Source organism: Bufo gargarizans, chromosome 7, assembly GCF_014858855.1.
Source record: "Bufo gargarizans isolate SCDJY-AF-19 chromosome 7, ASM1485885v1, whole genome shotgun sequence".
In the NCBI taxonomy this organism is placed as follows: Eukaryota; Metazoa; Chordata; class Amphibia; order Anura; family Bufonidae; genus Bufo; species Bufo gargarizans.
Window position 1 is genome coordinate 61587671 of NC_058086.1, and position 14155 is coordinate 61601825.

Consider the following 14155-nt stretch of genomic DNA (forward strand, 5'->3'; position numbering starts at 1 on the left):
GTGTATATTTATAACATTCATACAGTTCAGCTCTCAGGGTTTAATACGGAGACATGGTTAAACAGCAGGAACTGAATTAATTATGTACCATGAATTAAAATTGCCATGCCTGTGTGCGGCTATGTGGTCCTACTGTGCCCTCTAGTGGTTATAATGATTTGATGCATAACCTGTAGTTTGCTGGTACATTGCTCCACTAATGTTGAAGCGATGCGGCAATTTAATAACCCTGGCACCTTGCTAAAAAGATGAGCTGCTGATCGGCCATTATCACAGATGCTCAGTATTCATTTGACGTATTATCTTGTTCCTAGTAAAGTCAATGGGCATCAATCTGTGCTATAGAGGGAAGACAAATTCTGCAAGATAGTGAGCTGGAGCAAGCACCCTGCTATGTGTAATAAACAGGGGTTTCTAATCAGATGATTTCCCCCCTCTGTTCTATTACTTCATTCGGCCTAATAAGCATTATTAGTAAAAGATTGTCCACTGTAGACACTAACCTTCAAGCTCTCCATCAGAGCAGCTGAAGAGTCCTCTCTTGCGTTGCTTTGAGCTGCCCAAGCATTCGCACTGCTGGAATTATTTATCTGGCGCCAGCTGTTCTCGGATGATGAGGTCACAGACAGGTAATCCAGACCAAAGCCACCCATAGCTTGGCAAGAAAAGACGAAAAACAGAGTTAAATTAATAACATAACCCTGCCATGTGTTTAATAAAAAATATATATTAAAAAATTAAAAATACCTGGCTTGTCAGTCTTCCATCGGTCAGCACAACGCCGATCACGGTTGTCTGGGGTTCCTATAGGCCCAAAGTTGGAGAAAGGCTGGGCTGTATGGTTTGTGGTGGGTGGAGAGCTTGGTAAGCTGCTCGGGTTTGATGAATGAGGTGACTGACTGGCTGGTGTAGAATGGTCTAGAAGATAAAGACAAAGCATGCCTATAATGAACCTCCTTGTTTTACAGAAGGTTGTCCACCACAAAAGAAACCTAAAAGGGCATCTGTCAGCAGTTTTGTACCCATGACACTGGCTGACCTGTTACATGTGCACATGGCAGGTGAAGACATCTGTGTTGGTCCCATGTTCATATGTGTTTTACTATATGCAAATAAGGCTCTAGGAGCAACGGGGGCGTTGTCATTACACCTGGAGGCTCTGCTCTCTATGCTCTTTGACAGGGTGATGTGTGATGATATTCTCACTGCCAGCCCCTGCCAATGATAATTTTCAGCGCACATACAACAGGTCAGCCAGTTTCATAGGTACAAATCTGCTGACAGACGTCCTCTAATCCTTTATCTTTTACATTCTATTGAAAATTGTTCACACTCTTCTCAAACAGTCTGCCATATGCGCCGGAAAAGGTCCTGCTGCATATCAAACATATCCATAAGGCCCCATTTATCTGAGAGACCTAAAGGGTGTCAGCTCTGTTGGGCTGGTACACATCAGTATGCCTTGTTTCGGCTGTATGAATTAGTACAGTCTACTGCAGTATTCAATACTGAGGAATCTCCCCCCACCCAAAAAATAAATAAAAAATTACCGTATATACCATGCTGTATCTGTTTTTCTAATAGCCATGGTTGCCACTGTATGCCTACACGGGGGCATAAGCAAACAGTATATGTAGCAGCACCTTGCGCCAAGCCCAAAGACACAGGCAAACACTGGAAACATGGATCACTCTAAATTGCATTATTGCTATACTTACTATGTATGATAATTTGAAGCTCTTTGTGCACATTTATTAAAATTGTGTCCGGCCCATCTACCAATGGCAAGGTGGATTTTACGGATGGGAACCTACACGATCAGACTTGCCTCTCCCGGGCATAAAGCCTACAACATTCAGGGCAGTGTAGGATCCAGCCATAGTACGCTATGTAAAAGCCTTGGGCAGATGGAATTTATGTGCAGACAGCATCAATTTTCATATACATAGTAAAGTATAACACTAATGCAATGCATGTCAGCAATGGTAGCGAGCTCTGCACACTATTATATTGTGTTTGGTGGTGCTGGTCTAATTTTATTTCTTGCATTATACAGTGACGTAAGTCGATGTATATGTTAGCATTAACCTCCCCTCATTGGACAAAATTTGTGCAATAAAATAAATAAAAACCTGCACAAGTTAAATGGGGATGTGTTACAGATGTTGCTGTATAAATGCTGTGGAATTCACCCTATGCATTACAAAGGATGAAATCTGAAAAATCCACAACATATATTAACACGCTGCAGACTGAAATCCAGTGTGTGTGTGTGTGTGTGTATGTGTATGTGTATGTGTATGTATGTGTGATTATATGTGAATATATATATATATATATATATATATATATATATATATATATATATATATATATATATATATATATATATATATATATATATATATATATATATATATAGCACACCAAGGAAATCCTCAATCTGGTCTCTTCCTAGTGAGGAACCCTCCCACCACCACCAATCCTGAAAAAAGTCCCAATAAAACGAGGTGGCGTAGATTTAGACAGGCGATGGATAGACCGAAGTTATGTAGAGGCCGGCACCTCTACATAAATTCGGTGTATCTACTGCCAGTTAAAGGGGTATTAAGATGGGCGTCTAAAATGACGATCTTAATAAATGACCCCCTATGTTTTCTCAGAAACACTAACCGATTCCAGAGTAAAACATAGTTCTTTGTAATGAGGGAGCACACCACTATTTCTTGCTGCCCATGCTTAGAGCACTATGAATCTGCTAACAATATCCCTTTAAATAATTAAAATTTTGCCAGATGGATCCTAATAATGCTCCTTACCCGAGCTTGCTGGAAGAGATGGAGACCAAGGTTTGCCCTCAAACAGAGAATAAAGAGAGGTCTCCTGCTGTCCGATTGGAGGGCACACTTCCGACTTCGTGCTACCGCAGGACGACTTGCTGTACACATCATTGAAGATGCTGTTACTCGGGAACCTTTCCTGCTAAGAACAGAAAATTGGCATTAGCAATCGGTACGTGAACAACTGTAAAACGCAGGTCCTGTCACCTCAAAATGCTCAGCTCGCCATACCCTCCCTTACCTGGCTCAGTGAAAATCCAGTGAGTGAGAGGAAAGAGGGGGGCTGGGATATCAGCTCAGATGGCTTTTCCAGAAGAGACTTCTCCAAAAGAAAGAGAGACAATTTACTGCCAGACCAATTTGCCATTTCACAGTGCAATCTGCTGCCAACATGTAACTGTGGAGGCAGGGTACGGGCACTTCTCTATAAAGGCAGCCTTTGTAGAGACACACCCAAATATACCTAGCTGGATCTACGCCATTAAACCGGTATGCTAGATTAGCCAACACGGTTCGTATGTTTACACACCCAAACTTACAGCTACTTTAATAGGATTTTCCAGTTGATGACTGCTAAGGCATTGAATACATTTATTAGATGCTTTAAAGAAATATTAACGAGGGGGTCCTCTGGATTAACCATTTAATATCTGAGCCAACCTACACGTATTATATAGTTTTCACAGGACAATTAGACCTCTCTTTTATGCCCATTAGATGACAGATATGATATATTAAAAAATACTGAAGGAAAAACTGAAAATTATGAGAGAAAAAAATTAGATTTTTTCTGTTACAAAAGATTTCAAGAGACAACACCACAAACATTACCATATATTTGTACTGTGAAAATTGATGCTAGTTGTGTAATTTATCTACTGTCTGGGCTCACTGCAAGACTAGGACCTCGGCTCAATGCAGGACAAAGGACTAGAGCACATTTTGTATAGTGCCAAAACATTAGAAACTCCTTCAAAGTGACTTTCTGCTCTTTAATTTTGACCCCTAAGGAATTCAACTTGGGTAAATTTGGACATTATAAGCTTTGGGCGCTTTTTATTTTTGAATAGAATGATCATATCATAATGTAACCTGCTGCTTTTCTACGGCGAGTTACAGTTAACAGCTTTTCGTCTCAATTCTCCTGTAGTAGTGCTGCAGAAAAATTTGAACACTTCTTAAAGGGTTTCTGTCACCTGAAAAATGGGCATGCTCAGTGCCGGTATAGTGTTCCTTCCCTGTGCTGGCATCAGCCTCGGGGAAAGAACTGCACATGCTCGAGCTCACGCATCGCGAGATTACGGCCATCTATAGTTGATGAAAGGAGGAGACATAGGCGGTGCTTGGCTCCTTCACAGGCGGGCGTGGCTGGGCACAAGTAAGGTTTGTACAGCCCCTTGGACACATTTAACACTCATTTACATATCTATAAAATCCTTTTTAAAGAAATTAAAACCACACAGCCCTATAGGACACATATATTGCGGACATGCTAGCGGCGATCTAGCCGTGCATGTCCGTATCTGTATAGCCCCAAACCTGGTGACAGAATCCCTTTAAGCTGGCTGACATTAGCGATGTGCTGTCAGCTGAACATAACTATTAGTGCCATCTCGCTGCCTGCCGCCGTTATTGAGAAAAACTAACTTTTATAATATGCTAATGAGCCTCTAGGAGCAGGGGGGGGGGGGGGGGGCGTTGCCCCTGCTCCTAGAGGCTCAGCTGTCCCACCTCTGGCCACGCCCTGCTACACCAGATTGACAGGGGCAGGCATCGTTTGTCTCCTACCTCCGGTCCTGTCTGCAGTGTAAATCTTGCGCCGTGAGTGAAGGGCGCTCGCCGGCTGCCAGCTTAACTCACTGCGCCTGCGCCGAATACTGAACGGTGCGAGATTTACACTGCAGACAGGACCGGAGGTAGAAGACCAACGATCTAGGAGCAGGGGCAACACCTCCCTGCTCCTAGAGGCGTATTAGCATATTATACAATTTTTTTTTTTTTTTATAAAGGCTTTAGGCAATGAGATGACACTAATATAGTTTTATGTTCAGCTGACATCAGCACATCGCTAATGTCAGCCAGCTTAATACCCATTTTTCAGGTGATAGAAACCCTTTAAAAAAAAAAAAGTTCCTCAAACAATCACTTGCCTAAAGCAGAAAACCCCTTTAGTGACCAAATTCACACTAAAATCTTTCGGTAGCAACCCATCTCTGTTTAGCTTGAACTTTTAGGGCCGTTTCACACGAGCGGATGCCGTGCGTGGCATCCGCTCCGTGAAAGAGTGCCAAGACCCGCTGCAGACTGCAGAGGCACGGAGCAGTAACATGACTGTTAATGCTCCGTGCCTCTCTGTGATCTCTTTACTACAGTCTTAACAGTCATGTTACTGCTCCGTGCCTCTGCAGTAGGGTCTTGGCACTCTTTCACGGAGCGGATGCCACGCACGGCATCCGCTCGTGTGAAACGGCCCTTAGTTTACTCAGTTGGACAGATAAGTGTCCGAATAAAACACACAACGCTGCACACAGGACAGACAGGATAGTGCAGTGCAGCCCCTCTTTTACAGCTGTGCACTTCACTGGATTTAAAGGATCTGCTCTGAAGGTGTTAATATGGACAGTGGAAGAAACTAAAAACCCATTTACTGCCAAAGACATAAATATCAGAGCAGAAAGAGTATTAGTACTGCTTTGAGAGAAGAAGGAATGAGGTACAAAGTGTAGCGTAAGACACAGAGGTTAACCAGGAGCAGGGAGAAGTGCAGCGCACAGAATACATACAAAGAGGCTTCGTCCAGGGAGTGTGGCCAGAGGGCCGAGCAGAGCTGGGTAAAGATCAGGAGGAGGGGAGAAAGCCAGCTCTTCCTCCTCCTCTAGAGCAGCCAGACTCTTTAACAGGTCCGGGGGAAGGAGAGGGGAACGCTTGGGTTCCTAGTAAGAAAGACAGTCCAGAAACAAAGGAGAAAGAAAGAGGAAAGAGAAAGTAGAAAAATAAAATGGAGATTGTACGAGAGAAAAAGAGGTTATACAAAAATATTTAGAATAGAATACAAAATGTACAATACAAAATTCATCATGCAAGGGGGTCGCACCAATATTACAGCACAGTTATTTCTGTTTAATGCTGGCACATGATCTCCACCTTAAAGGGCCTCTGTCATTAGGAACAGTTTATTAAACTGGCTGACTTTAGACATGTGCTAAGTCTTTGTCCCTTCTTACTACGTGCCTCCGTTTGTTGTGAAAAATTTACTTTAATTTTATGCAGATACGCCTCCAAGAGCAACGGGGGTGTTGCCCCTACTCCTAGACACCCCTTTCTCCCAGGGCCAGGCAGTGCTCACATCATCCTGCCTTGTCCTATCAACGTGATAAAAGCATAGCCAGAGGAGAGAGATTGGAGCCTTTAGGAGTAGGGGCAACACCCCCCATTGCTCCTAGAGGCTCATCTGCATAAAATAAAAGTTCATTTTTCACAAAAACAGAGGCATAAAGAAAAAAGGGACAAAGACTGTTAAAGGGGTCATCTATAACAGACGACCCCCCCCCCCCCTCCCCCATGTGCCAGGCCCCTCCATGGGAATATGGCAGGCGGGGATGGGGACGAACCTCTCTAGCACCGTGGGTGACACTAGGGAGGTTTATCCCCGCCTGCCATTGGCTGCAGCCCGCCCCCAACACCGGATGCCGCAGCAGTGGTGCGGGGACCAGGAGCAGCGCAAGGAGCGGGGCAAGTATATTCCCACGGAGGGGCCCAGCACATGGGGGGCTGTTGTAGATCCTGGATAACCCGTTTAAACTTTAGCTGCCATTAGCACAAGTGTAAAGTCAGCCAGTTTAATAACAATCAATAGAATTGAGCAGCTCTCACCTGTTGCACCTGCTGTGAGCACGGTCACCAGCCTGGACACGGTTGTTATAGCAAATCAGTAAAAATGAAGAAAAAAATACGGCTCTTGAACAGGAGATTGATGCGGTAAAAAACTTTCCAATACTCATAAGCAAGAGTACAGTCTAAGTGTTTCAGACCTCCATAATTCCAGTCCTTAATCGTGACATGTTAATATTTAAGGACTGAAATGATGAAGGTCCGAGACACGTAGACTGTACTCTTGCTTATGAGTATTGGAAAGTTTTTACTGCATCAATAAAAGTGTCTCCTTTTGTTCAAAAGCTGGATTTTTTTCTTAATTTTTACTGAGTTTAATAACAATGTTCTAGATGACAGAGGCCCTTTAACCAAAGTCTCCCAACACATCTAAAATGAAACATTAAGCAACTCTGGAGGAGGCAGTGTTAGAATTGTGCTTTTATTTTTTATCTATGCACCTTTGTGATAACAGACCCCAAACAAACCCAGTGTACTAGGATCCTGTAGTCAAAACGGCTTCCATCAGTTGCTGACTTTTCTGTAGGTTAGCAAAAGTAGAACACAGATGAAATGGACCACAGGATCCAACTACACGCGGTTTGTAGTCTGTTACCATAGCGATGCACAAGTCTTTATAGCAGCTGTAGGTGAAAATGGTAGAAATATTGAAATAAAAACCATTGCAAAATTGCTGTCATTTATTTTACTCATGTAAAACTGCTCAAATCACACTGTAGGGCGCAAACACAGTTCACAAATGGGACCTTTTTTTGCCTTGTCTGCTGCTCTGATGGTTCAGAAATGAACTTTGAAACAATATGCAAATGAGCTCACAAGTGCCCGGGCCTAGTGTCCTCCTGATGTCCTCCGCACCTGAAATCCCGCTCCTGCACACATCACCGCCAGGCTGGGGCACGCTCCCAGAATACAGACTGTTGGCAGCGGCATTGATGAAGGAACTGCGCAAGGGCCGGCGTGGGATTTCAGGCGCAGAAGACAGTGATGCCATAAGGACACTAGGCTGGCTCACGGCCTGACAGGGTAGGAGTCATCGCCGAATAACGCCTGAGAGCCCGGGAACTTGGAGCAATAGACAGTACCCCTTGGGAATTGTGAGCTCATTTGCATATGACTGCAAAATTAGTTTATGGACCATCGATTCAGGGCAGTAGACAAGGCAATAAAAAGGTCCCATTTGTGAACTGTGTTTGCGACCTACAGTGTTATTTGAGCAGTTTTACATGAGTAAAATAGATGACGGACTCAATTTAAAAAATGGTTGTGAAGGTTGACACAGCCTTTAAAAGGTGTTTTTTTATTTTCTCAAGTGCAGCTTGGTTCTCACATTTCAAAAATGCAAGACGGCCAAATGTTGTTTTAAATTTACAAAGAGCAATCACTTTCTGGCTCCATCCCTTGATAGTAAAATAATTGCTAGTGCTGTAATTTTTTTTTGCAATTCCCATCAAATGTCAAATAAAAAAATAAAATAAAAAAGGAAGGAAGAATGAGAAATACGGGGAAGCCACTCACTCAAAGACTTGAAAATATAGCACAAAGTGAATAAGGACAATTGGAGTGAGCAGCTTAATGAGGTATCTGGGTTGTCCAGGAGCAAGAATTATTGGGAAAGGCTGGAATTAAAAAAAAAAAAAAACTAAAAAACTCACACATACTCTCGCCGATCTACCGTTCAGATGCTTGCCAGGTCCCGAGCTGGTATCTTTCTGGTCCCATCTTAACTCACAGGAAATGCCTGGAGACGCCTGCTCAGCCAACCTATCCCTACTCTGCGGCCTTTCCCAATACTTCTTACCCCCTCATTACACTGCTTCTGCCCTATAGGTAAAATCCTACCTCGAATGGCAATCTTGCAATTGAATCCTGCCCTGACCGATAGCCAGCTGGTTGGCGCTTGCCCCGTTGGTTATTAATGGACTGCTGTGCCAGCAGGGCTCGGTTGTCATTTAGGTTGTAAGAGGTTTGGTCCCCCCAGTAGAAGTCTGACATCTTCATCTCAGAAGTGTTCTGATTGTAGGCATCCACTGGGAAAGACTTCATCTTCTTCTCCAGGGGCTGCTGCATGATTGGATGCTGTAGGCACTGCTCCAACATGCTCAGAGGTTCACTTGGCAGACGACCGTCCATGAAATAGTTTTGCTTCATTGGTGGTAGTATCTTTCCGAGCGAGTTTGGGACTTGAGGAGAGTTCCATAACTGCTTAGAGGTGTCTACAGTCTGCTGGTACTAAACACACAAAGAGAGATGTTACAGAAGATGGACTTCATTTATGGATCCTAACCCAGAATGACCAGTGGGGTAATATAACAATTCATTATATAAAGTGGGCCTACCTTAGAATAGTTAAAGGGGTATTTCATCTCATGCTGGGATATGCCATCACTATGATCGGTAGGGAGGGCTGACCTCTGGGTCCCCCCACCAACCCTGAGAATGAAAGGACTTGCAACCCCTTCACAGTCTTTCCCTGCACAGCAGCGCTCCAGCCACCCACTGTGCAGGGGATATGCAGCACAGCTTTGTTCAAGTGAATGGAGCTAGCTGCAGTTCACTGCAAACTTACGCTGGGTTCAGACCTGAGCGTTCGCGATGGAGCGCTCTGTATGCGCGATTGTACCGGCGTTTGCAATCGCGCATACAGAGACAAGCGAACGCCCATTGTCGCGCATTCCCGAAAGTCTATGTACGGGAACGCGCGACAAGACGCCCCAAAGAAGCTCATGTACTTCTTGGGGCGTCGGGCGTTTTACAGCGCGATCGTACGCGCTGTAAAACGCTCAGGCGTGAACCCAGCCTTAGTGTCCTGGGGTATCAGCATGCAAGAAAATACAGTGAAAGGGCCACAGTGCCGTGGCCTCTTCCTAGGCCAGTGATGTCACTGTACATCAGTCTCGTGGTCTAGTTGCAGCTCAGCCCCATTGACTTAAATGCCAAGCATAGCCTCTACCTGATGTATGGTGCCGTGCTTGGAACACTTTTGGGAGCCCACACAGTTCATCAGAGCACCAGTGTGCGCAGCACCTCTCTGAAATAGCCGATTGGTGGGGTGTTTCAGGACTTGGATCCCCTCCGACGTTATAATGATGACCTATCCCGAGGATAGGCTTTGTCCATATATAATGTTTGCATCTATTGTGTTAGTGCATTATTTTCCATGATTTTTACCTTATAAATGTTGTCATGTTCATCCGCATATTTAGTTATCATATCGTGCAGGATGTTTTGTATTTTTTTCTGTGATTTTTGAAAAATGTATGTGCTTGAAAGAGTAGCACCTTCAAGTGTGAATGCGCTTTTATTATCTGGGGAGTAGCATTCTTGTGGACTTTTTGCCCCACCTATCCCACATGCGACTGATTAGGTGGTACATATGGCTGTGCGTGCACCTCCTCTCATTGGTTGCTTGGGGCAGCACACTGCATGTGGAGGTTCTGCTCTGCTGAATGTAGATGAACAAATGGCATAGGTAGGTTGAGAGTAGGACCTGCCTGACTGAGACCACCTTGGCACTGGTAGGCAGGCACAGGCGTGTTCTAATTAAAATATATTGTCTGAGAGTCTCTGATTTTATGATATGAGAGTTGAGGGCTTAGTGTATTATATATATATATATATATATATATATATATATATATATATATATATATATATATATATATATATATATATATATATGTTTGCATCTATTGTGTCAGTGCATTATTTTCTGTGATTTTTTCCTTATCCTGAGAATACATCAAAGATTACCAGTTTTCCAGGATAACCTGTTTAATATCGATGGGAGACCCAAAAGTTGGAACTCCACCGATCATAAAGAGACAGTATATCCTAGTGATATGCATTCACTTTATGAGAAAGGGAATACCCCTTTTAAGAAGAAAGTAAAATCAGACTCATTTATTACCTCACCGTACAAGGAAGTCTAGCCAAGTAGGGTCAATATGCATGGTTTTCAAGAAGTATAAACTAACAATGATACCTGCTGGAGAGAAGGGTGGAGCTGGGGGTTCTTTCCAAGCGACTGTATAGGTTTAGTGGGTGAATGTTGCTGCGCCATCACTTGAATCTGCAGCTGTGCTGATGTCGGTGTGCTTTGTTGAGTTGGAGAACTAGACTGAGCTTGTGGCTGTGACTGGCCAGGCAGATGGTTACCAAGAGCTCCTTGGACTGGCGTCCCTGGGCCTGAAGGCCGCTGCTGGCTGTAAGGAATGTGGGACTGTTTACCTGGAGGCCCCTGACTCCCAGCAGCAGAATGAGATGAAGGCTGCAGGAAAGATCCAGGAACATTGACTCCAGGAGGAAAGGTATACCCAGAACTCATTGAGAATGCCACAGGTGGTATGACATAGGCAGGAGGGGGAAATCCTGTAGAAAAACAACATAGTCAGTCATAATCCTTGAATGCTGGTTTACTACAGACGTAACGAGACCAAACAACACCATAAGAAAGGCACAAACAGAATAATTCTAACACATACCTGGTCTACTAGGCAAAGGTGGGAAAGCACCAGGATGGTGGATAGGTATGAACTGCGTGTTGGTGTTTGGACTTGATGTCTGGGTCACTGGCGTTTTTCTTGCCTCAGAGACTGACGTTTTCACCTGCAACAAAGACAGAAAGGTAAAAATAGGGGAAGTACACTGCGCAATTCTGGTAATCAGTCATTTCCTCCCAGTATATGACACACACCTGCACAGCAATGCTCTGTTTTCCCGGTTCCTGCACCTTGTCAGCACCAGCCTTCTTGGGTTCATTCTTTCGTTTGCCGTTATTATCCTTCTTGTTAGCGGTAGCATTAATCCCTTTATTAAAGTCTCTCAGTTCTTTACCAGCATTGGCTGCTCTTGTATAACTCCGAGCTGGCACATCACGGTTTACCTCCTGGGGTTTAATGTTCTCTTTAAAAGTAACCACAGGCTTTTCAGAAGTGTCACCGTTGGGGCTGCGCCCAGTGGAAAGTACAGATTTCAAACCGGGACTTAGAGTGTCTGCCTGCCTAGTCTCCTGTGGCGAAGACAAGTCTTCAGCATCATCTGGATCTTCAATCATGACTTCAGGAATATCTGTGAAGAAGGAAACTTCACCTTGCACAGTACGGTACTGCAACAGCCTGTCAAAACATTAAATAAAAAGGATTAAATGCACAGGAAAAAAAATAAAAAAAAGATTATCCCCAGTAATGAATAGCCAGGAATAAAATGGTAGTGCACTTAAATAGCTCTCCAGAACCTCTTTCTTGTGATGGGTAATAGCAGATGGAGCACTGACCACTTGTAGGTTTAGGCTAGGTCTACACGACAACATGTGCCACGTGACAATAAGTTGTGCGACAGATAGGGCACAACTACACCAACATTTGTCGCACGACAATTTTTTTAATTATAGTCTATGGTGTCGAACAGATTTTTTTGTGACTGTCGCGTCGCAGTATGTCGCAGTGCGACACCATAGACCATCGGTATAAAAAATTGTCGCGCGACATTGGTGCGACAAAATGTAATCGTGTAGACCTAGCCTTATAGCTTATCCAGGTAATTTGCTATAAAACTTAATAAGTTAAAAAATCCTTTGTAAACGGCGATCACCAGGATCAGTCGTCTCCAAGCCTCACACACTCACATTATATACCTCTCGATATTTCTTAGTATGAACTTTCTAGCTATAGACTCATGAATAAACCGCATTTTATTTCGGAAACACACCTCGGCTGGTTTTCAGATATCCACTTTCCTAATGAGACAAGGCGAATGGCTCGCAGTCGGCGGTGCCGAGTTTCCCGGTCTCCGATAATAGCTTGGTGGCCTCTAGAGAAGTCAAGGTTTCTAAAATGGAAATCGGAATAAAATAAAATTAAGGACGGAAGATATTTGGTTTCTTTTAATATAGAAAAAAAGCTGAAAAAAATCAAACCTAACCAGTTGCAAGATCAGACCTGAACAATGTTGAACAAGCAGCTGCTACATATTCTGATTAAGGGGCATCTGTCATTTTCAGCCCCTAAACTGCCTCCACAGGGTACACAATAAGTAATATGTTTCTGTCAAAGATTTCCATTGTGGCAAAAAAGAAACAATGAACTCAAAGTAGCACACATGACATATAAAATCACCACTGAACAGTCATATGGCGCGTCTTAGCCTCCTGAGGAGTTGTGCAGTCCTGACTTGCTTGATGTCCCACAGACAATCATTACAGGCAAGATTCATCATCTGGCGCATGCGCATTGTACAGATGAAGCCAAGGCCAAGTCAACTGCTCACATGACTGTGCGGTGCTAATAAATACAGCGTGCACTACTTTATAACTTCATTTATGCTGCTATGGACATTTCAGACAGTGGCATTTTTATTGTAGCCTTAAAGGAGCTACCTCCTCTTCACTCTGCTGGATCTCGTTGATCCAGCAGAGTGCTTGTATGCACACTCTACGAGATCATTAAGGAAGCAGTCAGGGAGGTCTGGTACTGCTGGACCCCCCCAGACTGTGTACTATACCCAGGAATTTTCCTGCCAAATATTGTCTCTTAGTCCAAAGAAATACTTCATATATGGTCCAACCAACAAAAACAGCAGCTGTAGAAATAGGAACGTAAAAAAGTAAAGCATTAAGAAACAAAGCAGCAGAAGGTTCCTGAGGAGGAGTCGGACGAGGGGAAAAACACTTGCCTGAATGCTGGTCGAAGAGCCAGAAACCCCTGAAGCTCAAACTCCTCTGGAAGCGGCAACACTAGGTGAAGAGACATAAAATCAGAGTGCAAAACATATCAGATGGATAACATAGATTTATCCGTTTACTCCAAATACGGGCTCCCCATAACCCTTCCACCTACAAACAACAAAGTAAAAAAATTAAAATAAATAAAATCCATACCCTAGCCATTTTTTCTATCTTTTACCTCTGTATGGAATAGCATACTGGACTACACTGTATGTAGAGTAGCAGACATTACACTATAAAGGGGAATCTTGATTTATACCCACCTGACTGATGCTTCCATAGGGTCCCATTCCCCAAAAGAGTGGGGAACTGGAACCCCCTATGGAAGCATTTGGCATAAGCAGCGGGTGCTTTCTCAAAGAAAGCATACACAAAAACAGACAATGCAGTGTGAATACTCCTTTAGCATTCCACCTAGAACCACATCCTTTGTTCCAAGCAGCAAACTTAGGCTACTTTCACACTAGCGTTCGATCGGATCCGTTCTGAACGGATCCGATCATAATAATGCAGACGGAGGCTCCGTTCAGAACGGATCCGTCTGCATTATTTTAGCATATAACAGCTAAGTGTGAAAATAGCCTCGTACGGATCCGTCCAGACTTTCAATGTAAAGTCAATGGGGGACGGATCCGCCTGAAGATTGAGCCATATTGTGGCATCTTCAAACGGATCCGTCCCCATTGACTTACATTGTAAGTCT

The 14155-nt window shown here is 43.7% G+C and overlaps 1 protein-coding gene across 10 annotated transcripts in view; it reads right to left on the reverse strand.

Annotated features, from left to right (window-relative positions):
- Positions 1–14155, reverse strand: part of SMG7 (SMG7 nonsense mediated mRNA decay factor) — a 70965-nt gene that overhangs the window by 2647 nt on the left and 54163 nt on the right. The window contains exons 12-22 of one of the 10 annotated variants that reach the window (XM_044300640.1): positions 13401–13461; positions 12438–12557; positions 11425–11845; positions 11213–11336; positions 10714–11099; positions 8571–8960; positions 5624–5773; positions 3082–3159; positions 2820–2979; positions 748–918; positions 504–655 (exon numbers count right to left, since the gene is read on the reverse strand). In XM_044300640.1, coding sequence (XP_044156575.1) covers positions 504–655; positions 748–918; positions 2820–2979; positions 3082–3159; positions 5624–5773; positions 8571–8960; positions 10714–11099; positions 11213–11336; positions 11425–11845; positions 12438–12557; positions 13401–13461 — 2213 coding nt within the window. Of the gene's footprint in view, positions 1–503; positions 656–747; positions 919–2819; positions 2983–3081; positions 3163–5623; positions 5774–8570; positions 8961–10713; positions 11100–11212; positions 11337–11424; positions 11846–12437; positions 12558–13400; positions 13462–14155 lie in introns of all 10 variants that reach the window. The other 9 variants (XM_044300639.1, XM_044300638.1, XM_044300637.1 and 6 more) reach the window with 9 other exon arrangements.